Below are 27,902 nucleotides of genomic sequence, written 5' to 3'. Positions count from 1 at the left end.
ATGCCCAAATTGTACTCTCAAATTCCTTTTACGTCTTTACGTTCAATTTCCCGACTGGTGTCCGAGGTCGCTCTGATTTTTTTCCAATTTCATACAATTAAGTTTGCAGTGAATCTAAGTAGAACTGTAACTGCATATTGTCAGTACCTCGATGTGTCAGGTATTCCTGTACCTGGTATTTTCTTTTACTCAAGTAATTCACGGTACTCAAGACAACAGAACAAGTTGATTATCCACATAATGAAAGCATTTATTCATTTCTACCAATGCAGCGATAACAAAGTTTTAAAGTTTCAATTTAAAGAAATCACAAAGCATCAAGAAAAAAACGGAAAGTTGCAACGTTTACGGTACGAATGCTACATGGCCATATCGGCCGCTCAAGCGAAATTCTTTAGCTTATAGGCACTGGCTTCCAAATCCAGAGGGCGTTCATAGTCTGGTGTGTATGTCCTTTTCCGTTCGTCCTTCTCCGTTCAGACTTCCGGCGTTAAACCAGGCTCTAGGGCTCCTCGAATGGCTTCTGTAAATGAGGGTTGTTGTAGAAAAAAATGGCCGTTAGCGACTTATGTGGAATATCCGTGAATATGAATCCAGCTGGTAGATCTTGGGATATCAGAGATTTCTTACAATCAAGTTCAAGTTTGTCTTACCTATCAAGCCTTATCTGGTACCTTCTTCAGTGTTAGCTGAAATAACTGGAGCTACATGTCACCAGACAGATATCGAAACATTCACAAGTAAGGAAAACTTTACTGTGTGCAGCCGATAAGATCCACACTCTATCAATATGTATGGAAGTTTTCACACTATCTAAGTTAACTTCGTTTTCAAAAGAAACATTCCTTCATACGAACATAGAGGTGAGCAAACTTGTCTAAACTCGATATTTTCTGTACGCACAGATGCATTCTCTGAAATCAGACTAAAAGATTCGGTCTTGAAGTTGACAGTCAGCTCATGAAACTCTAAATACTTTAAAAAGGACTGTATTTTACTGACTACACGTGTACCTTGTGAACCTTGGTGCCGCTGGTGTGCGCGGACTGTCCGGCCTGGAACTTGGCGCGCAGCTTGGCCAGGGCGCTCTCCGAGATCTCCGCGCGCTCAGACGCGTCCTCCAGCTCGTGCACCGTCTTCCGGTACTTCGCCAGGTTCACGTTAGCCATCTCCTCCTGTAAAAGGTAAGATAAAACGTTAGCCATCTCCTCCTGTAAAAGGTAAGATAAAACGTTAGCCATCTCCTCCTGTAAAAGGTATGGTAAAACGTTAGCCATCTCCTCCTGTAAAAGGTATGGTAAAACGTTAGCCACATCCTCCTGTAAAAGGTAAGGTAACACGTAAGCCACCCCCTAAAAGAACACGCCAGGTTCACGTTCAGGATATGATGTTTGTATGACGTCAGGAAAACGTTAGCCATCTCCTCCTAAACAGGCCATGACGTCAGGTAAAACGTTAGCCACCCCCTAAACAGAACACACGCCGGGTTCACGTTAACCATCTCCTCTTGTAAAGGTAAGGTAAAGCGTTAGCCATCTCCTAAACAGAACACACGCCAGGTTCACGTTAGTCATCTCCTCCTAAACAGGATGTGACGTCAGGTAGAACGTTAGCCATCTCCTCCTAACCAGGACATGGTGTCATGTAAAACATTAGCCATAGCCACCTGAAATGGATATGACGCATATGTGACGTCAGGTAATCTTATTCATCTCCTAAACATATTCTAACTCACCGACTCCTCAGACTGCCTCTTGTACGTCTTAATCTTAAGTTGCAGTTTCTCCACCAGCTCCTGGAGACGCTCCTGGTTCTTACGGTCCTCGTCCGACTGGAACGTCATCTCCTTGAGACGGCGCTCGTTCTTCCTCAGGTTCTTCAGGGTCTCCTGGTGACGCCTCTGCTCGGCGTCAAGCTCCGCCTCAAGGTCACGCACCTAGAGTGGGACAGAACTTTGCTTAGCGACTGGTCCAGCATTCTCTCGCGAGAAGAACATCTCGCGAGATTTACGTTTCCCCCGTTTGGGGCAGGCATAATACAACTCGTTACCTTGTATATGGTTGTATGCAACCATTCCTCATCATTCGCGTTTCTTAAAGTAATAATTCTTTTGTCAGCTTATCCTGATGAGCAATGCGAAACACATCTTTGTATTTACCGCCCAAGACCAGTTGATCTACTCACAACGGACGTGACGAACCCCCATATATGGTCTCCGTTTGTCGGTATTGACCGTGGTAAAATTTGAACCCTCACTCTTATCGATAAGGATACCGCCTTACCCTAATCCCTAGTGTCTGCAGGTGTATTGCCTTACCCTAGTCTCCAGCTTCTGAAGATGACGTTTCCCGGCCTTCAGTGCGATGGTCTCAGCCTCGTCAAGACGACGCTGGAAGTCTCGGAGGTTCTCCTCAAGATTTTTCTTCACCTTCTCCAGGTGGGCGTTCTTGTCTTGTTCTTGACGAAGGTCGTCAGCCATGCGCGCGGCCTATTTCAGATACACATAGACACAAGGCAATCAGAGAAAGTAGACTTTCGCCCCCTTTCAAGGGAACAGTAAGCGCCCTCTGTCAGAGCATACAGAAACTCCACTGCAGAGACACAGACACACAAGCTCGCAAACACACACACACACACACACACACACACACACACACACAGACAGACAAAGAAGCCAAAAGCAATGCTCCACTCCCTTGGGAGAATTCAGTTTTTCAGCCTTTAAAAGCAAGTCAGCATGCATATAAACTTAAATGATGGAAAGTAAACTTTGAATTTGCGTGTATTTTCAAATTTTGCAAGCATCCATGAACAAATTTGAAGACGAACTCAATATCAGATATTCCAACGACACTAAAAGACTCGCAAGAAAAACACACCTCCGATATGGCTTTCTTGGCGCATGACCTCATATGATGAAATGTAAACCATAGATTTGTTCACATTTTACAAGACAAGCCTTCTCCTTCATGTCCCTTTTATTTCATTTATCAACTATGGATCAACTATGGATCCTTTGGCCCTGCTTCCATGACCAGCTACAGAAGACATTCAAATTCAGATTGTGTATCAATGAAGACGCACCTCCGATATGGCCTTCTTGGCCCTCTCCTCCATGTCCCTAGCCTGGCTGGATAGCTCCTCCAGCTCGTTCTGCAGCTGCTGGATCTCGCTGTCTGACTTCCGCTTGGCCGTGATGAGCGCCGCGTTCTGCGTGCTCAGCTCACCCACCCGGTCCATCGCCTCGTGCGCGTCGGCCTCGGCGATCTGGGGCAAAGGGACGTGATAGGTAGATGGTTATGAACTGACTGGTCAGACAGGCAGATTCTCATTCTGAAATCGGCTCTCAGTTTTATCATAGCAACAAATCTGTCTCCGCGATCTGGGACAAAGCGATGTGGAAAATAGATGGTTGTAAACTGAACCATGTTTTTCTTACTGGTCAGCAGAAGGCAGACTCTTATTTCTTATTTCTCTATAAAGGGCTCTCAGTTTTATGATTTTTATCATAACAACCAATCTGCCTCGTGCCTCAGCGATCTAACAAAAAGGGATACGACAGATAAATGGTTATTCTCATTCTGAAAACGGCTCTCAGTATTGCCAATCTGCCTTGTGCGCGCCAGCCTCAGCGGTCTGACACAAAAGTATAATTCACCTTGTTGTATCATCACAACCAGTAGGTACCCATCTGAGTGATGAGGCTGTTGTAACGTTTTCAAGGCACCTCCTCAAACACGGTCCCCCTTTTTACGTCTCTTCCGAATGACGGTGCAGCTTCCATGGTGATACCCTTCCCGGATTCGAACCGAGGTCTCCCAGTTATCAACTAATTGGAACTAGAAGTCTCAACTATGAAACCGCTACCACTTGAGCCACAGGGACTATATATTATGGATGGTTTTGTGGATTTCCCGCTACGCTTAAATGGTTGTGGTACAGAAACGACAAAGCTTCCTGATCCGTTCGGCTCCTGCTTCAGCATGTTTTAGGGTTACGGTGTTTGGTTTAGGTTTAGGGTTAGGTTAAGTTAAGGGTAACAAACCTTCCTGTTCCGTTCGGCGAGCTCCAGCGCCATCCTGGCCTCGTTCAGCTCCTGTTGAAGCATGTTGCAGCGCCTCTCCAGGGACGACAGCGACTCACGCATCTCCTCGCGCATGCGCTGCTCGTCGTCGATGGTCACCTGCATCTCCCGGACCTTTAAAAAAGTAACGATGCACATTAAAGCAGGAAGTTCCTGTTTCCGTTGCATCTTTGTGTTATAACACCATGGTGTACAATGTACCGCAATGTAGCAGATATTTTGTAGTGCCGAAAACGTTCACTCTTTCGCCCCTTGCCATCGATAATTCTAGATTCTAATGAGATAAGAATCACGTAAAGCTGTGGTCACATACATCGCACAATTTTCTTGCACGGTTGTCGTGGCTTAAGACATGTCTGCCATAAGACAGCTGGCGACTGGACCCACGAATGTCGTGTGAATGTGTGATAACAAATCAAATCAAACTTTTATTGCACAACAAATGTAACAGGTACAATGCATGGCAAGTTCGTAGGTAGTACAAAATATCAATACATATATGTCTTTGCTAATTAACAATGCTAATGAATTCTACAAAACTTAAGACTAAACACTACGGTATCCAATAAGAGTAGGAGACTTGTGAAGTTTCATTAACCTTTTGTGTCTTTTGGGTTTTTCGTTCTCCATCTCCACTATGAACAACATGTCAACGATTTAGTCTGGATTTAGATATAGTCTTGGAGCGTCACATATGGTTCCCCCAAAGTTCTTACCTGGTTTTGGTACTTCGCCAGCTGCTTCCTGGCCTCGGCGTTCGCCTTGTTGGCGGCGTCCAGCTGAACCTCGACTTCGTTCAGGTCCGCTTCTAATTTCTTCTTGGCGCGGACGGCCTCGGCGCGGCCCTTCGCCTCCACTTCAAGGGTGGATTGGAGACTCTCGATGGCTCTCTGGTGGTTCTTTCTGCACACAGTTCAATGAAAAATGAGTAAGCTGTTCGCTTAGATTTGCTCAACCTACTAGTATATGCTTTAGAAAGTAAAGCCATGTGTCAAAGTTATCCTGAAAAGCCATTGTACCTTTATTGCTATTCTTGTAAAGACAGTGCCCCCAAATCTTAAAATGTCCACTGACAAGTATCCCTCTAGGCCTAGGTCTCTGATGCTATCTCCACGTTTCTTTTAAATCCCGCACTTACCTTGAACTTTCGAAGTAGTCAGTTGTCTGACTTTTGTGGTGTCTATATGTTGCTAAACTAGTTAGAAAATTAACACATTCTGTCCATGCAGGTTCTATCAGTTAAAAACGCACCTGGTAGTTTCGAACTCCTCCTCCTTCTCCGCCAGCCGCCTGTCGATGTCCGCCCGGAGCTGGGAGAGCTCCAGGTTTGTCCGGAGAACCTGCAAAAATAGCAGAGAGGCTCCTCGATGAACAGTGAAGACAGACACCACTTTCTGTGGCCGATGGAAATGATTTTGCATCTCGGCAAACTCCAGATTCAGTCTTCTGCTCTCTGTCTATAACTCCTAACATACAGGGGTACTGAACAGGCTAGCACCATCTTGCACAGACTTGTACATGATAAGTCATACACACAATCATGCACAGTCTACATTCCTCAGAAATCTAGGATTCTCATATGCGCTATGTTACAAACCTTGGCCTCCTCCACCTCCAGCGCGCCCTCGGTCTCCTCCAGCGCCGTGCGCAGGTCCTCCATCTCCACGGACATCTGCCGCTTCTGCTTCTCCAGCTCGTGCACGTTCTTAGCGTGCTCCGCAAGGAGGTCGTTCACGTCGTGAAGATCGTCTTAAAGATGGTAAAATAGATAGCAAGATCTAAGATACATTTTACTTGAGGAAACTTGAGGCTGACTTGGTGCTTTGGACTTCAAGGCATGGTAAGAGGAAGCCACAAAGACCAGCAACAACCGACATAGACTCTTTAGAAGGGTACTGGCCCCTAGGTAGACACCAAGATTCATGCAGTGAAGGACGGGGATTTATTGGAAGCCATCACTACTCGAGACTACAAAGGCTCGACATAAACAAGCAAAAAGTAAGAAAGGTAAGTATTAAGTAATGTGTTATGTACGTTTTGACAGATATGTCAGGACTCCAGGAAGAAGAAGAATGGAAATCCCCGCAAAAAGAATATTGGCAATATCTAGATTTCATTGCAAAAGGAATTGTAAATACAATTGATAAACGACATTTGGTTGATACACGAGATATATAAAGCAGTTGCGGCAGACGTTGTAAGACGACTCACCGCTGAGCTGCTTGTTTTCCTTCTTCAGCTCCTCCAGAGCGCCCAGTGCGTCTTCATGTGCCGTCTTGAGGCGCATGTTCTCCGCCATGTAGATCCGGATCTCCTTCTTAGAGTCTTCCAGCTCCAGGTTAACCTCTTCGCACTTGGTTCGCCACTAAACTCAACAACAGAGAAGTGTTGTTTAAAACCCCTGTCGTAGATTCAGAACCCTCCCATGACTTTGCACCAGACCAAGGTTGGGAGTAGCCTGGAATCCATCCTATTCTAGCTCCTGTTCGCTCCTCTGATCGCATGCATCCAAGTAGAACATGACTTTTACAACGTATAGAAAATCATTGTCTGCTGGCGCAGACAACTTCCTAAGATTATTAGGCAACCTCACCGACTAACTCCCAACCACAGATGGTACTGCTCGTGACTAGCTCCCAACCATAGTCTTGAGAAATGGGACAGGGGCTTTACCGGTAGAAAGTTATCCGAAGTAACTGAGGGAAAAGTAAGCACTACTGATCCGTTGGTGGATTGATCAATCAACTGATTGATCGATTGATTGATTGATTGATTTGTCGATTGATTGATTAATTGATTGGTTGGTCTATTGATTGGTTGGTTTATTTATTGATTGATTGATTGATTGATTGATTGATTGACAGTAAACCTCACCTCTGCGATGATCCTGTCGACCATGCGCTGTTTCTTCTCGAGGTGAGCTGCCACGCTGTTGGCTTTCTCCAGTTCAATCATCATGTCCTCGACCTCAGCGGCGAGCCTGGAACGAATCGCCACACAATAAACGTCTGAGTGACTCCTACTTACGAATACATGGCTGACCTTCTGTTTATATATCTCCCATCGGCTGTCATCATCACCAGTGTATCATCGTCATCATTACCACACGTTTTGGTCGTCGTCAGTATTCAATGGAGAAGTGATTGCATATCAGCTTCGTGTTCCCTTCTGCTACCATTAATGAATGAATTAAAGACCTTTATTGAACGTTTATATGCTAACCAGCTAAGTACAAGACATGGTGATAAAGCAGAAGTACATAAGAATATGGTACATCTACATTGACGAATGTCTGCTAGTACGTACAGGTTCAACTTCAATGGGACCAGACAAGGCAAATCATGGCTGTGCATCAAAAAGGGTAGTTCCACCAATTTGCACCTGCACGTTTGACGGAGGTGTTCGGGCCTGATGGATATGTCTATTGAAACCATAGTACAAACCTGTTCTTAGTCTTTTCCAGACTGCTACATTTGGAGTTTGAGATCTCGACTCTTTCCTCCATCTCCTGAAGACGCGCAGCCAGCTTCTTCTTGGCCTCCTCCAGCTCTTCCGTCCTCTGGATGGCGTCCGTCTCGTACTTGGCCCGCCAGGTGGCCACCTCGGTGTGCGCCTTGGAGAGAGACCGCTGCATCTCAGACTTCCCCTCCTGCTCCTCTTCAAGCTGCTCCCGGAAAGTGTCGCAGTCGTGCTGGGCAGCGCGCAGCTGCAGGTGAAAACAGCAAGTCAAGAATCAGTTTGCAAGGCAGGCTTTGAGACCAAAGGCCGATATCATGATAGATATATTAAATAAGGGTAAAGGAAGGCCTGATGTTATGACATTGGATGAAGACAGGCATCCCAATTTCAGTCTGCATCTTTCCGCGAAGTCCCAAAGAAGGATAAAGCAAACAAAAATCAGCTTCAAATACAGGCGCTTGAGACCCAAGGCCGATATTTTGTCTATAGGATTGAGTAGAACACAACAAAAGTGTGATGCCATGACACCGCAGAAAGACAGGCATTTCAGTTTCCGTCTATATCTAGTCCCAAGTAAGGATGAAGTAAATAAGTAGCAAAATCATGCGTTTATTTACCTGATGGTTCGCGTGGTTTTTAGATTTGATCTCCTCTTCGAGCTGGCGCTTCAGCTCCTCGATCTGCTGCAGCAGCATGCTCTTGGTCCTTCGGAAACACAATATCACACCGTGTTGTTATATGTTACTTTTATTGCCATCTAGCCAATAGGGTCTTGCCACTGGCTACATCGCAGGAAATTTACTTCTTGTCACAATGCAGACGTGAAGCTTGTTACGTTGTACAATACACATGAATAGATGGATAGACAGATAGATAGACAGATGCAGTGCAAACCGGTGAACCAGTCAGAATTGCCTTGAAGAAGACAGCACACGGTCACCGAAACGTCGGCTGTTATGTTGCCCTGTCTGTATATAAAGAACGCCCAAACCGCCCACCTGCTGAGCTGGTTACACTGCGTCTCCGACTCCTCCAGGTGGCGCACAGCGTCGCTGTTCTCGGCCAGTAGGCGGGACTTGAGGGCCGACACCTCCTGCATCTGCCGCGTCAGCTCGTCCGCGCGGATGTTCGCCTCGTTCATCCCCTCCTCCAGCTGACGGCACCGCTTCTCAAAGTTCACCTGGGGACAGACATTCAGCATTGGTCATTGCTGTTCACCTGGGGATGAATAATCATCGGTCACTGCTGTTCGTCCCCTCCTCCAGCTGAAGGCACCGCTTCTCAAGGTTCACCTGGGGTAAAAGATTCAATGACTAGAATGCTAACCCTATTTCTCTGGAAGGGGTTAACATTCTGGGCACTGAATCTGATTACTATGTGAGAAGAATGAAGGCGGCCGTCTACCTCAGGGCAAACCAACCTTCTCTCAACCGAGCGGGGGGGGGGGGGCAGTCCGACTTCCGACGAACTTTGACTCAGTGCTGGCGTCAAACGTGCGAAGTGTCGTTTTTACAGCACTTGGGTAGGATAGCTGATGAAGACCGAGTGATTCGGTCGAAAATTCAGGTGAGCGAAGTTATTTGAGTTAGAGAACAGTTTATTTCTCATTAAACGGAATTTATGTTAGACGCCTGATTTGATGCCTTTTGTTTCCCCCAGAAATTGCCGTACCTTTTGTTTGGTCACCTGTCCCCCCGGAAATGACGTACCTTTTCCAAGCTCCTGGAAATGACCTACCTTTTGTTTCGTGACCTGTCCCGGAAATGACGTACCTTTTGCTTGGTGACCTGCTCCATATTCCCGGAGATGTCGTCCACCTCGATGCGCAGGGAGTTCTTCTCTTTCTCGAGCTTGGCCTTGACGCGCTGCAGGTTCTCGATCAGCGTGTTCATCTCGGCCACCTGCTCTGTGTGCTTCTTCCGGGTCGCAGCCACGTTGTTGTCCGCCTGGCGAGAGAAAAGACAGGTCGTGAGTCTGGGACACAAATGCTCGCTCACAAAATCGAACGATTGGTATAATGTTGTTGTTTTTCTTTTTGATTCGGCATAAAATGATAAGACTAACTGCAGTACCACTTAGGGCCGCATGTGCCTGCAGTAACACCTACCTCCGCATGGACCACCTCCAGCTGCAATACCACTTACCGCCGCATGGGCCTGTAGTAGCACTTACCGCCGCATGAACGTCCTTCACCTGCAGTACAACTTACCACCGCATGGACCTCCTCTTCATGTAGTACCACTCGCCGCCGCATGAACCTCCTCTAGATGTAGTACCACTCGCCGCCGCATGAACCTCCTCCGGCTGCAGTACCACTTTCCGCCGCATGAACCTCCTCCGGCTGCAGTACCATTTACTAACGCATAGGTCTGTAGTACCACTTACCGACGCATGGACCTCTTCCAGCTCTCTCCGGAGTTTAACGATCTCGTTCTCCTGGCGTTTGGCGACCTCGGCCTGCTGGTGGGTGGCTCCGCTGTGCTCCTCCAGCCGATCTCCGATGTCGTCCAGCTCCCGCTGCATGTCGTGCCGGGCCTTCTCCGCACGCGCACGCGCGTTACGCTCGCTCTCCAGCTCCTCTTCGAGCTCTTCGATGCGGCCCTGGAGAGAGAAGTTCAATACTGTAAAACACTCACTTTTTTCACACTCGGCCATTTAAAAAAGTGTTCCTGGGAGAGCACAGTTTAGCGGGCACCTCTGGGGTCTTGCTCAAAAGCGAAGTTGGTGAAAGCGATCAGATTACATTCTCTTCTTCTCTCTTCTCTTCTTTCGATATTTTGCAGTGGCTTCCTGTACTTGTACAGTGTCAGTGACAACAGATCACACAGGGACAATAATACTGCAGTTGTAAAAATGCTACTAAAGCTGATCTAGAATTGTATCATTTCCTTGCATGGACACCGTGTCCGACATCATTAAGTGTGAATGTTCACCTGCTGTTCTTTGATCTTCTTCTGCAGCTGCGCCACGAGGCTCTGCTCGTCCTCCAGCCTCGTCTGCACGGCGTTCAGCTCGAAGTCCCGCCTGTTTGAGACAAAACGTGAAAAGGTATCCTACTAGTATTACTTTTCACGCGAAGCGCGTTCGGGTTATTCTGTGGAATCCCTTGGAGCACAAGCAGAAGCCAAGTAAAATATGGACCAGTCCGAAACACCCGTACGGAACGTTATCACGGTCCATGTCTAGGTATGACATAAATAGATAGATGCCACTTTTCTTCTTAACCATATTGCCACTATCTGTAGCAGTGCCTGCATTAATTCGGGCCTAATGAAGGCAAGACATAGACTGATAACAAATCGCTAGTTGACAGACTGGCTGCGGCCGCGGAAGAAGAATTCTGAGACCTACATGTACCAACCCGAGGAGACTATTACATACTTCTTCAGCTTCTCCTCCAGCTCGACTTTAGCCCTCTCCGTTTCCTGCAGGGAATCCAGCGTCTGACGCAGGTCGGCCTCCAGCTTCTTCTTGGTGCGCTCCAGGTCCAGTTTGATCTTCTTTTCGGTGTCAACCATACTCTCCAGCTGTGAACATTTGTCAGATCAACCCTCAGCACACGGAAGTAGCCGTTTGACACCCCATTCTCTATTGGTTACAGAGTTAGACAGCCGGGCGAAGGTTAAAACATGTCCGACTAAAACTCTCTTCTTTTTTTCTTATGCTCATCCTATTTAGCGACCACCAAGAGTTTGAATCTTGATTATTACGACCCTCTCAAGATGCATGAACACATGAATGATTTACACACGAACATTCTGACACATTTTTGTGTGCTACAAAGCTGTTAAGCTGTTTGCATAAACAGTTCCATGCCAATCTGCACTCCTTTATGGTTTGATAATCATACAGGTGGTCACGAGGAAAGTGGTAACTTTTCTGACCTCGTCGATCTGCTGCTCCAACTTGACCTTGTTCTTGCTAAGATGGTTGACCTTGTCTTCCTCTGATTGAAGGTCATCCAGGGTTTGCTGGAATGTTATTGAAGTTGAAAGTAGAAATGTAAGAATGATCCAACAATAAAACAAACAAACAAGGACCCATACAGAGAACGTTGAACAAAAACAAGACCATAGTGGTAGTGTCTCTCTAGTCTCTACTAGACTAACTACGCTGGCTAAGCTTAACAGTTAAATTTAGCCAAATAGGAACGGTAAATTTCTAGGCAAGTTTTACAATAGGGTAACATGTGCCGAAGGCAGTTAGGAGAATTGTTACCCTACTAGTAGGCTTACTGTGCGTTCAATCTTTTATCAAATTATTCGCCCTTTTTGTGTCGAATTCTATTGTCCATAACCCTGTAGAAAGACCTGGCAGAGGAAAGGGAATCTCACCGCTTGCAGCTCCTCGAGTTTCTTCTTGTCCCGTGCGAGTCTCTTCATGTTCTCCTCGGCCTCCGCCAGCTCGTCCGTCATGGCCCGCACCCGGTTCTCCACGGCCCGCTTGTCCTTATCAGACCTGGGAACGAGAGGCGAACAGAGATAGTACATACACGCCGTGCTGTCGCCCATCATCCTCCTAACCTGAACTGCACATTGTGAATTGTGTCATTATGGACTGCCAGTTGTAGTTTGTAGATGAACTCCAGCCAATAATAGTTATTTATCATTTATCGATATTATTAGAACGAGGGGCGAACAGAGATGGCATGTACATGTAAGTCACCCAATCCGTTTATCTTCTAAAACGTTCCCAAAGCGTGCAGAAAAGAAGTCACATCCTTGGAATAGCTTACGGAGAAATAGATCATACGTCCATACCTTACTGTCATCTCCTCCTGGCATTAACAACCATTGACTTGCATTACCATGGCAGCCACCTTGTTGAGGAGTTATAAACGCTAAGCCAATTAGAAAGAGTGACATTCCAGGGGCGTTTGCCAAACAATGGGTGATGTTGGATGATATGTGTAAAGCATTGTCTAACTTTGGTCGTGTTTCTCGTCGATGAATTCGTTAAGAAGTATAATATGCGCTACAATACTTAACAATAAAAAACGTAAGGTATATGTACTTTAACACAGTTTAACAGCATCTTGTAGGAAACGCAAGCTGAAGCAGCTGATAGCTATAAACGTCCAAGTTTAGCCATCCAACATAGCGGACATTCATACGTCATAGTCACGTGAGTGCCAACATCCCATCCTTCCCTATGACAGGGATGCACAGCATGCCTATTTTTTGACAAACATCAGCTGAAGCAACTAATATCTAGAAACATCCTACATATGTATGTCCCTCATTAACAGCATGTCTATCTGGTAGCAAATACCAACTGATACCTGGAGAGGTTCCGCTCTAGGTCCTCCACATCCTTCTTGAGCTCGCTGCACTCCGACTCCAGCTTCCGCTTGGCGCCGTTCAGGTTTGCGACGTTCTCCGACTCCTCCTCCAGGTTCTCCTTGATCTCCTCCAGCTGGGCGTCAAGGTCTGCCTTGCTCTTGATCAGCATGGCGTTCCTCTCCTCCGAGTCCGACACCACGTCTTGCTCCTGCAGAAGCAGATTTTTGTCTTTTTATTCTTAAATCCTTACCAACTCATTGTTACGATTGTATATATCGATAGGCGCAGCCTTCCCAGGTTTTCTCACACTGGGAAGCACCCCTACTCTTTTTGAAAAAGTGCGTTGGGATATTTAACGTGCTCGATGTGCGGCTCCACTCAAACACGGCACTCTTGGCTTTACGTACAATTCCCATTAAGTCATTAACCGAAAAAGGTATGTACTCATTTTCACCTCAGTGGAGTGAGAAAATAGGTGTAAAGCGCCTTTCCCAAGGACACAAAATTGGGGCCTGCTAGGGGATTTTAGGTCAACACTAAATCCACAAGACCACTTAGGGTACAAAACCTGTCAAGAAAACATATTACATCTTTTCACTTGCAAGGTACATACAACACACTGAAAGTTGTGGCATGGTCGTTGTCCGCCCATTCGGACCGTTTCTGGAGTTAAAAGTTCAAAAGCCAGCGGTATCGACTCACGGCTTGCAGCTGGACCACCAGGTCATTCTTCTCCTGGGTGAGCGTGACGCACTTCTCCTGCAGCTCCTTCCGCAGCCGCTCCTCATTGGCCAGGCGCTCCTCAATGTCCTTCATCTCCGACAGCTTCCTCTGCATCTCCTCCTCCTGGCGGGCACCCTGCAGCATCGGCTTGATCTGTGGAGTGCACAATGGAGGCCTGTGTGATTCCAATCTGTACCGTTAACCATAACTCTGCAGCTCTTCCTAACCCTCTACGGCTACTCCTAAGCCTAACCCCGTGCAGTTCCTTCTCCTGTCGAGCAGCAGTGGCTTGATCTGTGGAGTACACAAGAGATGTCTGTGTGATCCCAATCTGTACCGTTAACCCCAACACTAACTATCTGCAGCTCTTCCTAACCCTAACTCTCTACGGCTACTCCTTAGCTTAACCCCGTGCAGTTCCTGCTCCTGTCGAGCGCCCTGGAGTGGCGATTTGATCTGAGGAGTGCAAAAGGACGCAGATGTCTTTATGATCCAAATCTGTACCGTTAACACTATCCCTCTGCAGCTCTTCCTAACCCTAACTCTCCCATATTGTGACCTTACGATTGATTAATTCAATCATCAGGCGAGTAGACGCCAGAACGGCCCAAGTTACAAATGACGGGAGACCCCTGATCTATGGCGGACTTATGTAAAATAGGTGAGGACTTAACTTTTCTGGTAAATTAAGCAAATTATAGTAGACATTTCAATTTTAAGTTTAGCCTCCCTTTAAAATATGCGGGCCCATCACTCAGGAAAACGTCACCTACTTTTGTGTACAGCTTCCACCACAGCCATTCCCTCAGCCCTAGCCACTTCCGAATGTTCCTCTGCAGAGTGTACATGGCCTCTCTGTAACAGGGTAGTAGGACGTTATCATGTAGCTACATATGACTGCCATACTCTAGTTAATGCGGATGATCCGCTGCAAAGTGCGCATCGCCTCCATGTAACACGTCAGCAGGACGCGATTGAACCAGTCATACAGCGTAACCGGTGCAATGTCCTAATTGGTAGAGTGTTCGCCTTGCATACGGTAGGTCGTGAGTTCGAACCCCGGCCGGGTCATACCAAAGACTCTAAAAATGGTACATACTTCTATCTCTGCTTAGCACTCAGCATTTGGGAAAGAGTATGGAAGTTAAACACACACATCACTACCAGCGGACTGCTGTAGTGGCTTGCACTTGTGTGGCCCAAGGGCTTCGAATGGGAGATGGGCGCCCCCTACGCATCTTCGATGCATGGGACCACTTTAACTTTAACTTTAAACAGCGTAACTACCATACCCCAGTAGCAGTGTATGCAGTATGCAGCCAACGACACTGTACTGGACTGGTCATGGGTTGAGTGTAACAGCGACAAACTTTGATGATAAGTGTATGCGGATGTTTCACTGCAGAATATATGCATGGCCTCCCTGCAATTAGTTAGTTGGACGTGATTATATTGCTAAATAACTGCGATACCCCAGTGTACTTTGCAGGTCCGTGTTAAGCCATAAAAAGGCACATGACAATTCGTCTAGTGTGATTAGAAAGTAAGGAGCAAACAAAGTAATAATTCAAAAAGTTTATGGTGAACATTACATAGTCTACGATGCAAACTACAGTAATAGCTGATGGCAATTGCATGTCTGAGTATACGCGTTTTAGGTATCACGATGAACAACAAAGAAAATTATGTAGTTCTATCTAGCTTGATATTTTCTCACTGCAAAGAATGTTGACTCAGCTAGCAGGCATAGACAAGGCGTGATATTCATGGGAGCTCATCTGTGTTGCAAGTTGGAAGTAATCATGATACAATGCTAAACTTTCTTCAAACACCAAGGTATTCACGGTTCAAATTTTCAACGACCACCGTCGACCTTCTTCAGGATCAATACTGACCAATCACTTCAAAATTGATCCTGAAGAAGGCGACAGTGGTCGTTGAAAATTCAATCCGTGAATACCTTAGTGTTGGAAGAAAGTTTAGCATTGTATTATGACAAAGTGAGATGTTCGGGACCTTGTCATACCTCTGATCCACCAGCTTGCGGAACTTGCCCCGCATGAACCTCCCCCTGGCGCGGGCCTGGATGTTCTTGATGATCTGACTAAGGCGATCGTCTCGTAAGTCCTCCAGGTAACCCAGCACCGCGGCCTTAAAGAACACCTGTAGAAGACAGATGGATTCTAAGATGTAGTTCAAGACATTTCATGTTCTTTATCAGGAAAACATTGCAGTAGAATGGACCAAATGAGCAGAGATCTGACGGTGATGCGGTGATGTACATGTGCCATGCTTTTGTGTGACCGATAGTTTACGGTGAAGCGCCCGACCTTGGTATGCCCGATGGCGTACTTGGCCTTGTCCAGCTCGATGGACTCCAGAATCCTCCTGGCGATCTCTTTAGCCTCCATGAAGCCGCCTTTCAGAACCTGGGGAGCCAGGATCTGGTACCTGAGGGTCATGAGATTAGAAAGTGGTCAATTGGTGTGTTTTTTAATCCAGAAAATATATTACAGATGGCTTTAACTGGTGCAAAGTGGCGGAATGAAATTTTCCTTCATATCATCTTTTCCCTCACAGCAAGCAGATGGTACAGGAACCCTATTATGCCTCTCTTGTGTAGCGACGGCCCTGGTGTTCTGGTCTGCGATTCGTTCTTCTCGCTTCGCTAAAACGATAGACCCACCCCTGTTACAGAGGAAGGGTTGACAACCAATCACGTCGCCGCGTACAGTCAAGCAGCAATGTGATTGGCTTGTCAATTTCTCTCCAATGACAGGAGGGAGAGTATCTGATTGGTTGACGACTGGCCAGCGCTAACGCGGCAAAAAAGGACGGATCGTCGACCGGTACGCCAAGTTGGGTGCTTGATCTACACAGGCGGGCGGCCTGGCATGAATTGAACGGGACAACAAACCTCTGCTTGAACTCTCCGTAAGGCAGCCTGTTGGGGAAGCCCTTTCTACAAATCCGGATGCCCTCCAGCACACCGTTACACGTCAGCTGGTGCATGACCAGGGTAGAGTCGATGACGAAGGCAGACTTGGTCTCGTTGGGGATGATGCAGCGCACGAAGTGCGGGAAGGTGTTCTTCAGGGTGGCCATCAGTTTGTTCAGTTGTTCCTAATGTATGATATCACAATCCGTGAATAGCTTCATCAGGTTGGTACGTATGTCATTGAAAGTATTTTTAACACATCATCTTTGGCCTTTGTTGGTAACTAGACTAGTCAGCTGCCTTCATCGTGACTTAACGAACTGTAATGCTGCAGTTTGCCGCATGGTGGCGTTGCTGCAAGAAGAATGCGACGTAACAAAGTCTGTATTCCCCTCGTATCTGTTAATGGCTGATGTTTGTTTCCTGTCTATTACGCCTACATAAAGGCAGCTTACTTGCTGGGACGTTAGCAGGTATAAAACTTCGGTTGTGTTAGAGAAAAAAATTACCTCTAAATCATATTCCGTCGAGAAAATTTAGAAATATTACTCAATCGAAAATAGCCATTATCAAAAGTTCGTCGATGATGATGCTCTTTGAATTTTCTTTAAAAAAGCAATGATAACATACTCGGTGCAATGCAGAAACAGTCTGGAAGGCGGCGCTCTTCTTGCCCTTTCCTTTCTTTGGGGCTGTGAACAAGAAAGATGAAGGTATTGAATACACAGTTAGATAAATTGACCCTCCTCCTTACGGACTTCAAATTACGAACTTGATAAATGATTGGTAGAAGACTAGAATGGTATCAACGCGGAAATTGACCCCAAAAAAACGTTGTCATTGAGCACGAGAACCATTAGAAAGGTTTCGTAATGATGCAGGCAGTTACATGTAAAACTAGAAAGGCATCATTCGCGAGCAAATCCAAGATATTTCACTCCCACCTGTCTGCCAAACAGAAATGTACTGTTACAAAATCAACCACAGAATGGGGCATTCAAATAAACTTTTGCCAAAAAATGCAATCTTCCAAAACCATCCCTGTCCAGAATATCAAAAGAACAGTTCGTGTACGTTATAACAGGAGCTAATTGAGTCATTAGCATACTAACTTGTCTTGACTTAATATTCTATTGAACCATACATTTGAAATTGTCTTCACTTTATTAACATAGTATACCTATTCAGAGTTTTGGTATAAAAGCTGGTTCAGCCAGTTCTTTCCTTGGTCACTGACGAAAGATAGCGGATGCTGTCTGAAAAATCTGACTGTTTCAAAATGTTATCCAGTTGCTTGAGTAACTATTTGTGGCGTATCTTATTACCTGGATGTCTAACCTTCATCAATGTATGTTAAGTATATCTCAACTAACCTACATCTGCGCCGACGTAATCTGCGAACAGGTCCACCATCAGAGCCAGAGCCGACTTCTGGAAGCACTGCACCACCGTCTCGTTGACTGGATCCTTGTTCTTCTCCAGCCAACCAATCACGTTGTAGGGAACCTTTTGAAATAAGAATAACATATCATGAATAAAGTGTCGAATATGATGCGCCTACTAGTGAACATCATGGATGAAAATTCAAGAGCTACAGTTGTATATAGATTGTTTCTGTAAGATTGCAGTAACCAAAACGTTAAACTGCAAATGGCAGAAAAATTTGAGTGTCCACTTATGGACTCTGCAATAGTTTACAGCGACACCTTTTGTCGGGTGAACCATTATTATCATGGGATTCGAACAAGAAGCTACAAATCGTGCCAATAATGTAATGTAATGTAATTAGATATTGATATCTATCTATGCTCTCTATCTAAACGTGTATAGTGGTGGCACTTATGATTGGATATTCGTAAAGGAAGGACGAAATAGAAGACCCTAACAATTCCACTTCATTTTGTTGTTTACACATAACTTTGTCACTTATTTGCAAAAATTGGCAAAATTCAGGCATGTAAATCTTTACCTCCCTATAAGCTTAGATCTTAGATAATGATTGATCTATTGATTGGTTAATTGATTGATTGATTGGGAAATTAGTTGATAAAATCAATAGTACGTTTATCAGTGTAGTGACAAACTATAACTAGACAGGCAAATTGTTAAGCTACTTACTTGTTACTTGTATGATAGCTAATGGAGGAAATAAAGTATTCAAGTATTCAAGGCAAAGAGTTACTAGTATACCACTATATTTACTTCTGTATACTTTAATTTAAACGCTTTATCTTACCACGCCTGCATAGTGACCGATAGCGAAGTGAGCCTCAAACTTCCTCTTGCCGGGCTTGGGCTTCTGGAAGTTGGCGGTTTTCCCCTCGTGGTTGTCGTACAGCTTTGACTTGAACGTCATGTCCGAGGCCTTGGGGAACATGCACTCTTCTTCCAGGATGGACATGATACCCAAGGGCTTTAGAAAGAGGATAATAAGACACTAGTCAGGTTATTCAAGACAAATATGCCCTCTAAGGTCAGACGACTGACTCTGAGGCCCCTAAGGTGTTGGGGGGAGATAATTAGTGCGAGGGAAAACTGTAAGACTCTAGATTAAATCGCTTATTCTTTCAAGCCAATTTTGTTGTGTGTGATTAACGATAAGGACTCTGTATAGTGTAGACTCTCACAACACATATAGAAAATCGAACAATGAACATCCGTAATCATGCTAGACCAGCAGTACCTACCTATCTAGTACTACATCTATGTGCCGACTAGTATATAGCAGGTAGCAAATGGTCCTGCTGCCCGGTAAGCCATAATAAGAGTAGCAAGGTGCGAGTACCTGTCCTGAGCACCTGGAGAGACAGGTAAAACAGCAGTAAAGAGACAAGTGGAAGACTTCACCTTTTCAATCAGCGAGATGCAGGCCTCCAAGTCCATACCGAAGTCGATGAACTCCCAGTGGATCCCCTCCCTCTTGTACTCCTCCTGCTCCAACACGAACATGTGGTGGTTGAAGAACTGCTGCAGCTTCTCGTTGGTGAAGTTGATGCACAGCTGCTCGAAACTGTTCAGCTGTCAGACGATATGAGGAAACCTAATTTCAGAATATTTGTTTTGCTATCATATTCCAAAACATAACAGCATCATTGGCATTGCCTATACAATGTCTGATCGGTGGAATCAAAATGGTTGTGAAAGCAACATGGAAAACAGAAGAATCACTTCACTGATCGCAACGTCAGCGATGTCAGTCGTGTTTCAGTGATAATCCTAACGACTATGTCCATCATTTCTGCTAAAAAAGCGAGCACTCTATATCAATACCATACAACATTGCTGACTGTCGCAACTGACAAGGTAAAAGCAACAACAAAAGAATGATCTCGAAGATCTCGAAGCCTGCAATGTCAGCTCAGGTCTAAGTGACAATCTTAACGACTATGTCTATCATTTCTGTTGACGTCAGAAGATCTTAGCACGAGTGCCGTACGGTATCACCAATAGCACAATCGGTCAACCCGTAATACAAAACAAAAATGACGATGTCAGCTCAGATCTAAGTGACAATCCTAACAACTATGTCTATCATTTTTGAGGACGTAAGAAGATCTTAGCATAAGTGACATGCGGTATTCAAAAATTGGTGAACCGTAAATACAAAAAACAAAGACCTCGAATATCTCGAAGCCTGCTCAGGTTTAAGTGGGAATCCGTAGCGACTATATCATTTTTGTAGACGTCAGAAGATCTCAGCATGAGTAATAACCAAAAAAAAAGAGGAATGACCTCGAAGATCTCGAAGCCCGCGATGTCCAGCACACCGATGAAGTACTGTCTCGGCATCTTGGTGTCCAGAGTAGTGTTGAGCCGCTTGACCAGCCAGGAGAAGAGGCGGTTGTAGATTGCCTTGCAGAGCGCGCCGACGGAGTAGGAGCACTGCTGCGCGGTCTGCCCCTTCACCACGTACTCGTTCCCGACCTTCACCCGCGGCTTCAGGAGGGCCTTCGTCATCTCCGCGCTGGACACGCCGAACAGGTGCGACGTCTTCTCAGCGTCTGAAACGGTCGTCAGGTGAAACTTTCACCGAGATACGTTTGTTCAATGTTGGGAAGGAGAAGGAGTGTAACTGGCCCTTAATCACGCACTCGTCCTTTATAAAACCTGATATTGGCGAGGGGCAAAAACATAATTTGGAAAGTAGTTTGGCTGATACCTGCTACCGACGAGCGTTGAGCTCTGAGGAAGGTCAGTCCTTATTCCAAAACTGTAACAGGACTGGTGTTTATTGTCTGGTTAGTTTTTAGACCATGATTCCTATGTATTTTTTTTAACCTCGATGTAATTCATTCTATAACTTATGCTTGTGTTAAAATTACAGTGTTCTGTTCTGGAAAGCATTTCTATGTATCCACTGACACCTGAAAAAAAGGTATCAGTGATCTATTGATTAAATAGATATTAATGAAGAAAAATGAAAGTCACAACGGCTCGATAGAATGAATTGCAGACAAACACACGTTAGCGAACGTACGCTCTATGCCGTCGCACTCTGCCTGTTCCTCGCAGCATATGACATATGACCTAAATGGAAGGGTGCCGTCAGCAACGGGTAAAAGGTGCCATAGGCTTCAGGTTATTCAAACTTGAGACAGATCAGAGGACTGATCGAACGCGTGTTAGTAAGTGTTATACTTTGAGTACGGAAATAACGTGTAAAAACTTAATAAAACGTTATGAAACGTACGCTCCATGCCGTCGCACTCTGCCTGCTCCTCGCGCGGCCTCATCTTGAACTTCATGTTGCCGAAGTGCATGATGCCGGCCGTCAGGCGGTACACGTCGTTCTTCTCCGTCTGGGAGAACCCAAGGATGTCGAACGCCTCGTCCGTCATCCGCATCTCCTCCTGTGGGGAAATAAGACGTTGAACATTTTTTTTTAATTCAAACAAATATCAAATAATACAAAGAAATGGACGAAGACAAAGTGACGGCGGACTCAAGTTGTGCACAACTTATCTTTTCGCCGCCACTTGTACATTGTAGAAAATAGAATATTTGAAAAGATAGTAAAACTTATGTTTCGAAATGAACAAATATCTAGTTTAAAGGAGCAATTATTGTTACTTTTCGATTCATTTGCAAACAATACACAGATTGTGTTTCCTTTATCTTATCTTGAGTTGACCTCTGACCTCTCCCGCCCACTATTAAGTTCACCACATTTGATTTGTTTGATTTTATGTTTTTGTTCTCAAACAAATTTTTCTGTGTCCTTCTTGTGACTCATGTTGCCTTGGTAAGGTGTTCCCTACTCGTATCTGAGTCTCAATTTTATTCATTCTGATGAAATGTTTTTCTTATTGTCACTTCAATAAAATTTACAAACGGCTGCCATGTTAATGTTGTTTGTATTTTTACTTTTTTAGTAAAATTTAGGATGTAGGACACAGACACTTTGGAAAACACTAAGCTTGTATACTCATCTGAAAGGATAGTAGGCTAATCTATAATGATAAATTTGCCAGTAAAACAACTTTGTCATTTTTCCTCATTTTTGTCTGTACGTACCGCATCGTCCATCCCATCTATTTTTGTGACACCCAGGGAGCAGTAGTAGAACTGCTTCGCGTCCGGAACTAGCAGAAGTTGTTCTGAAAAAGAAAAGACAAGCGGTCAGGAAAGAGACTAGCCTGGAAACCATACCATCGGGAGCTCCCCGGTATCTCTACGGCGCTCGGAGTGATGCCCACGCCGCCCAGACAGTTTAGCCCGCTCGGGGTAGGTTTACGGCCTTGGCTTATAATTAGCTCGCTCCCACTCCACGGTGGCGTCGAAACTCTCTATGGCAGCTAAGTAGACAGGCTGACAGAAACGGCTCAATATAGCAGACTGGGCCCGGTAAAACAACCCAAAGCCGACCCGTAGAGACTGGGACCAGGCTAGAAAGAGGTGGACAGATGAAAGCTGTAAAGGAAAATAACGTGCGTGCTGGACTATATATGGGTACATGAAAAACCGTTTGGCGCAGGTGACACGGAAAACGCCACCTACCGGTGAGCTGCGGGAACGCATTGGAGGTCAGCTGGAGGAAGATGTGGTACGCGCGCTCGGCACTCTGCTGGGAAATCACGCGAGACTTCTCGAGAAGGTCTACATACGTAAAAGATGACGTCAACATGTGAACATAGTCCGTTGTATATGAAAAATTCAGAGTAAGCGACGGCGAGTGATCCCGGGAAAAGAGGGGACACTGTTCTCTCTATGAAGACAGTTCCTGAAAGGTACATCTTTCTCTAACTGATTCAAAAACTCACAGTTCTCAATGTCCGCACCAGCCAGCTTCCCGTTGGAACCGAAGTGGATTCGGATGAACTTGCCCTGCAAAGCAAAATAAACGATGGTCAGCACCCTGGCTGCCCGAACTACACATACAGTATCTGTCTGCAGTGACGTCAGCTACCTTGCGTCATATTGTTGCGTTAAAGACGCGCTTGACGTCATCATATGACCAATGATCTAATAGTTTCCTATTGATTTATATCTTCGTCGACACTCTCATATTAAAATGGTATCAGACTATGACCGATTCCGTTCTAAGAATCCTTGAGTGACCCGGTCGCCATCTTGGATTGAGTCACGCAATGACGTCATATGCAGAGACTCTAGATTCATATCGTTATCATTCAAAAGTCAAATAAATGTTCTCCTTGCAATCGAAATGATGCAATTACTTACAAAACGGGAGGAGTTGTTGTTCCTGACGGTCTTGGCGTTACCGAAAGACTCCAGTACGGGGTTGGTCTGCACGACCTGGTCCTCCAGTGTCGCCTGAAGTTAGAATCGAACTGAAGCTGATAAAATCTGTAGCGTACCAATCAGCAAAGGATATGCTAGTATTGGAGGAGACATTCCAGCTACGTAGAATTCCTTGGATACATGTGTTAACATGAAGCCTGGTTGGTTAGGTAAGGGCTTTCATTTTGATAAAGGAATTTCAAGATTCCTGAATTCATAAGATGCTGTCGTTGCTATTTCTCATTCATTTCTATGCTTGTGCATACATTCATATTCCGACGTCTTCGTACCTTTTTCTCCGTCTTTGGTTGCTTGGATGTTGACAGGGCCGCGACGTTAGCAAAGTAGGCGATAACCTTCTTGGTGTTCTCCGTCTTCCCAGCCCCGGACTCGCCACTGTTGGGGAAACAAAGGTTTGCAAACATTGTCGATAATGTTATGGAGGACCGTGACGCCTGGAGGGAGAGAGCAGCCCAATTTGATGATGATGTCGACAATAACGATATCTAAGCAGAACATGCTAGTCTGCAAAATGAAGGTCATATATCTGCCATGCTTGTGTCAATAAGGGGTGAACTTAAGCCCCTGTCACACTTGTGCGTATAAACAAGCCCGCATGGGTTGCGTATTAACATATTTTTGGTATAGGTTAAGTTTGCAGCCGAATAAGTGATTTCTGAGGTTCGATCGCTAGGCTTAAAAACGCTGGATCAAAGTAGAAAACAACGTTTTCTCCGCAAACCTTACTTAAACTACACAAAAAAATTAATGCGCAACTCACGCCCACTTGAATTGAATATACGCACAAGTGTGGGCCCTAAACTGAAGTCAACCTGCGTAGTAAGTAATTTATGCACAAGAGAAAGAACAATGATCGTTTCCCTGTGAACCCTCGACGCTACTCTAACTGCAGCTGAAGCCCTGCCTCTACCACTACCGTCCTGTATATAGATATGATTGCAATACTTACGTGATTAGCATGGACTGGCTCTCGCTGTCTGCAGCAAAATAAGATTCAATTTTAAACAGAAATACAACTAGAAATTCTTCTATGTGACTACATTTCCAACTTCACTGTCCGAAGTACTATCGGGATCCTGGGAAGGAGATCAAATGAAGCGCACTTGAGTATTTTTCAAACTTTCTTTTCTAAGGGCGTCGTACGATCGTCGTACGATCCCAAACGGAGAGCAGTCGTGCATGTTTTGTACAAACATCGTCTGTCTTGTTTTGGAATAGGCTGTCTTTGATCCTTGTGGTTGTTTGGTTCTATCACAGCCTGTTTGAAGGTTCTGCGACATCAAAATCGTGGTGGCCGCGATAAGTAAGTGGATGTTAATTCATTTATCTATTTATTTATTTATTTATTTATTAATCTTTACGGTAGTCCCTTCAGTTATCAATGTAACTGATTTCCAAGCTATGTTACATAACAAATCATAACATATCAGGATACAAAAGGAATAACTTAGCATAAACTTCATTAGTGATCAATTACAAAATCATATAACATAAAACAGGAATGATCAAACATGGGAGTAATAAATCAAACAACTCAATAATTCAATACAATAACAACTCAAAATCACAAAGGTCATACAACTGAGGGTCAGAGGTCAGATGTCAAAAGTTAAAAGATTTGTACGTTTACCAGAGCCTGTTTAAATCTGGCGATTGATGAAGCTTGTTTGATACTTGGATTTAGCTTGTTGTTGAATCACATTCATTTATTTCGGCAAAAAGTAACGACTACTTGACACTACTTTTTCCGTGCAGCGATTACAGTGACGACTTGGTTCTTACTCAGCAGCATGTTGGTGTAGGCGTTGTCGGAGACCGCGAAGAGATGCGGCGGGACCTCGGTCTTGCGCTTCCCCTTGTACATCGCCACCACGTCCGCGCCGTAGATGGGCAGCCGCTTGTACGGGTTAATCACCACACAGAACAACCCGGAGTAGGTCTGGAATGGATATAACATGATGTTAGTGTTACTGTGGCGTTACTGTAATGTTACTGTAGTGTTACTGTAGCGTTACTGTAGTGTTACTGTAGCGTTACTGTAGATCACCTAGCCTCCGATGCAGACTCCTCCCGGCTTCGTCAGCATCAGCAGTCCACCCTACATACACTGATTGATGGCAGGGACGTATTTCTAAGTGTAAGGACAGGCGGAGGGAATAGCCTCTGTTATATGGGCTTCCCAGCGGCAGCGAAAGCCGAGCAATTCCACCGACCTTGTCCGCAACTTCCGTCTGGAGATAAGTTCGTAATATTGTAGTCAGTCCGCTCATTGCCAAATAAGGCCAGCTCATTGATTATTCACTAGCAAGTGTCGGCGACGTCGCCAGAACCATGTCTGGCGGTAGTAATTATCAGGGCCCCTTCGCGAGCGAGGTAACGTGGAGCGTTAGGGGTCCTGATTTAATGAGGGTGCTATAGATCGGCAGCCGCTTGTTCCGGTTGATCAGCACGCAGAACAACCCGGAGTAGGTCTGGAAATGGATATAACATGATGTTGCTGTAGGCAGTGTAGTGTTACTGTAGTGCTGCTGTACTACTGTAGTAGAGCTACGAATGAAATCAATACAATGAACTCACATAGATGAGCTGGTGGTAGTAGCGCATCTTGAGGTTGTTGAGGATGGAGGCTTCATTCAAGTACGTCATGTTGGCCATGTCGTCGCAGTAGGCGAACTTCGGCGGGTTCATCTGCTGCACCAGCTCCTCCTTTATCGTCACAGTCTGTGTGCACACGAACGGGTGACGTCAGAAGAAAAATCATACGAACGGGTGACGTCAGCAGAAATCACCACACGAACGGGTGACGTCAGCAGAAATTACGTGCAGTATGGCTGGACATATCGATGCTGACTTCACATTTTAATCAATGGTTGCATTCGACATATTATAAAGTAAGTAACCAGTATCTAAGATGATGGAGACGAGCGTCTTACCTTCCCATTGGACGTCTTGATGGTGACCATCTTGTCCTTGGTGGCCTGGATCTCGCCATCGATCCACACGTCCTTGTCGTCCGCCACGAAACACGACTTCTTCGCGTCAAACGCCTGCGAACGGACCTGGGCACGGGCAGGGTTAAAGGTCATTCATCTAACAAGGGTCTGAGCACGGGCAAGGTTCAAGGTCAGTCATCTAACAAGGGTCTGAGCACGGGCAGGGTTCAAGTTCATTCATCTAACCAGGATCTGAGCACGGGCAGGGTTCAAGTTCATTCATCTAACCAGGATCTGAGCACGGGCAGGGTTCAAGTTCATTCATCTAACCAGGATCTGAGCACGGGCAGGGTTCAAGTTCATTCATCTAACAAGGATGTGAGCACGGGTAGGGTTCAAGTTCATTCGTCTTACAAGGATCTGAGCAGGGGCAAGGTTCAAGTTCATTCATCTTACAAGGATGTGAGCACGGGCAGGGTTCAAGTTCATTCATCTAACCAGGATCTGAGCACGGGCAGGGTTCAAGTTCATTCATCTAACCAGGATCTGAGCACGGGCAGGGTTCAAGTTCATTCATCTAACAAGGATCTGAGCACGGGTAGGGTTCAAGTTCATTCGTCTTACAAGGATCTGAGCAGGGGCAAGGTTCAAGTTCATTCATCTAACCAGGATCTGAGCACGGGCTGGCCTAGGGTTCAGGTTCATTCGTTTAACAAATATCTAGTCAAGGACAGGCAATGCGCAAGTTCATTCGTTTAACAAGGATCTGGACACGGACAATGTTCATTTTAGCACCCCTTTCCACTGAGATGACGAAATTGTTGGTTCTTACTAGATAGTAATGTTCTGTATGATTATGCAACCAGTGTTTTTCACCTGTCGACGTTTCGGTGATCGTGTGTCACATTCTTCAGTGCGGTACTGACTGGTTATAGTTGACTTTTTATACTTCACCCTTCAGTTGACTGTCGATGCTGCAGTGTGAAGATCAGAAAATCTACCCCAGTCATGAACTGTGGCGAAGGGGGATACAGACTCAGTCACGCTTGGGAGCGCGTTGTTCACATTGCAGCAACGACACCTAGCTGCAGTGCGAGGTACAACAGGTTGGTATTCCCCTGAAGAAGGTGGCAGACTTTTCATCAAAGTGCCAGTAGGTCATTATGTACCAGTTGCGTACAACGAACTAAATTTATGTCAACCAGGAACTTATCAGCCTGATACTTTGGATACGTTGGGTACTTTATTTCATCTATTAGCTATCATACATATAACAAGTAATTAGCTTATCTTCCTGGAGTACAAAACTACATACAACTGAAAAAGTACATACAAGTTGGATGAAACTATACACGGAGTTATTTTCCTAGCCTCTACCAGTCTCCGCGGGTCGCTGGGAAAATAGTAGAAATTGGCCAAATAGAGTTAATTGTATGAAGGGAGTCGGCTACGGAGAGAGGGTCCAATACTGCGGATGGGAATGTTATCCTCCATGGCTAAAGTCCCCTGGCAAATGTTCTCTCTATTTCCGACGCGGTTAGTCTGGTAGAGACTATTATTTTCCTACCTTCAGCACTTCCTTCCTGTCGCCGTACAGGTACCGCTCGAAATGTTCGAACTCGTCCTTCTTCGCCATGATGGTTGCTAAGCAACGATGAGGCTCACTTAGACGCCGGGGTGAAGCACGGGGGGATACAGCGGGTAGGCACGCTCAACAACAG

At 45.4% G+C, this 27,902-nt stretch overlaps 1 protein-coding gene across 2 annotated transcripts; it reads right to left on the bottom strand.

The window, feature by feature from the left end:
• Positions 1-229: 229 nt before the first annotated feature.
• Positions 230-27,902, bottom strand: LOC136430759 (myosin-16-like). 2 transcript variants are annotated; one of them, XM_066421651.1, is made up of 42 exons: positions 27,749-27,902; positions 26,182-26,307; positions 25,826-25,969; positions 25,031-25,187; positions 24,198-24,225; positions 23,518-23,623; positions 23,168-23,260; positions 22,747-22,810; positions 22,484-22,582; positions 22,001-22,083; positions 21,177-21,336; positions 20,219-20,487; positions 19,334-19,504; positions 18,723-18,899; positions 17,860-17,992; positions 17,117-17,178; positions 16,466-16,671; positions 15,879-15,999; positions 15,575-15,711; positions 14,322-14,403; positions 13,528-13,701; positions 12,825-13,033; positions 11,878-12,001; positions 11,428-11,514; positions 10,925-11,070; positions 10,477-10,567; positions 9,929-10,144; positions 9,316-9,489; positions 8,542-8,723; positions 8,161-8,248; positions 7,528-7,790; positions 6,959-7,064; positions 6,296-6,449; positions 5,682-5,833; positions 5,336-5,424; positions 4,801-4,987; positions 4,046-4,198; positions 3,085-3,267; positions 2,318-2,488; positions 1,736-1,936; positions 1,014-1,175; positions 230-523 (listed from the first exon to the last, which is right to left on the bottom strand). In XM_066421651.1, exons 1-42 carry the CDS (start codon positions 27,815-27,817, stop codon positions 503-505), a joined length of 5,820 nt encoding a protein of 1,939 aa, XP_066277748.1. In that variant the 5' UTR covers positions 27,818-27,902; the 3' UTR covers positions 230-502. The 2 variants fall into 2 exon arrangements, with proteins under 2 accessions (XP_066277748.1, XP_066277757.1); XM_066421660.1 differs by lacking the exons at positions 230-523; positions 1,014-1,175 and adding an exon at positions 1,552-1,623.

The sequence above is a fragment of the Branchiostoma lanceolatum genome, chromosome 1, assembly GCF_035083965.1.
Source record: "Branchiostoma lanceolatum isolate klBraLanc5 chromosome 1, klBraLanc5.hap2, whole genome shotgun sequence".
NCBI classification, from domain to species: domain Eukaryota; kingdom Metazoa; phylum Chordata; class Leptocardii; order Amphioxiformes; family Branchiostomatidae; genus Branchiostoma; species Branchiostoma lanceolatum.
Note: the sequence above shows the minus strand (reverse complement) of the source record. Positions and strands in the feature narration are given on the sequence as shown.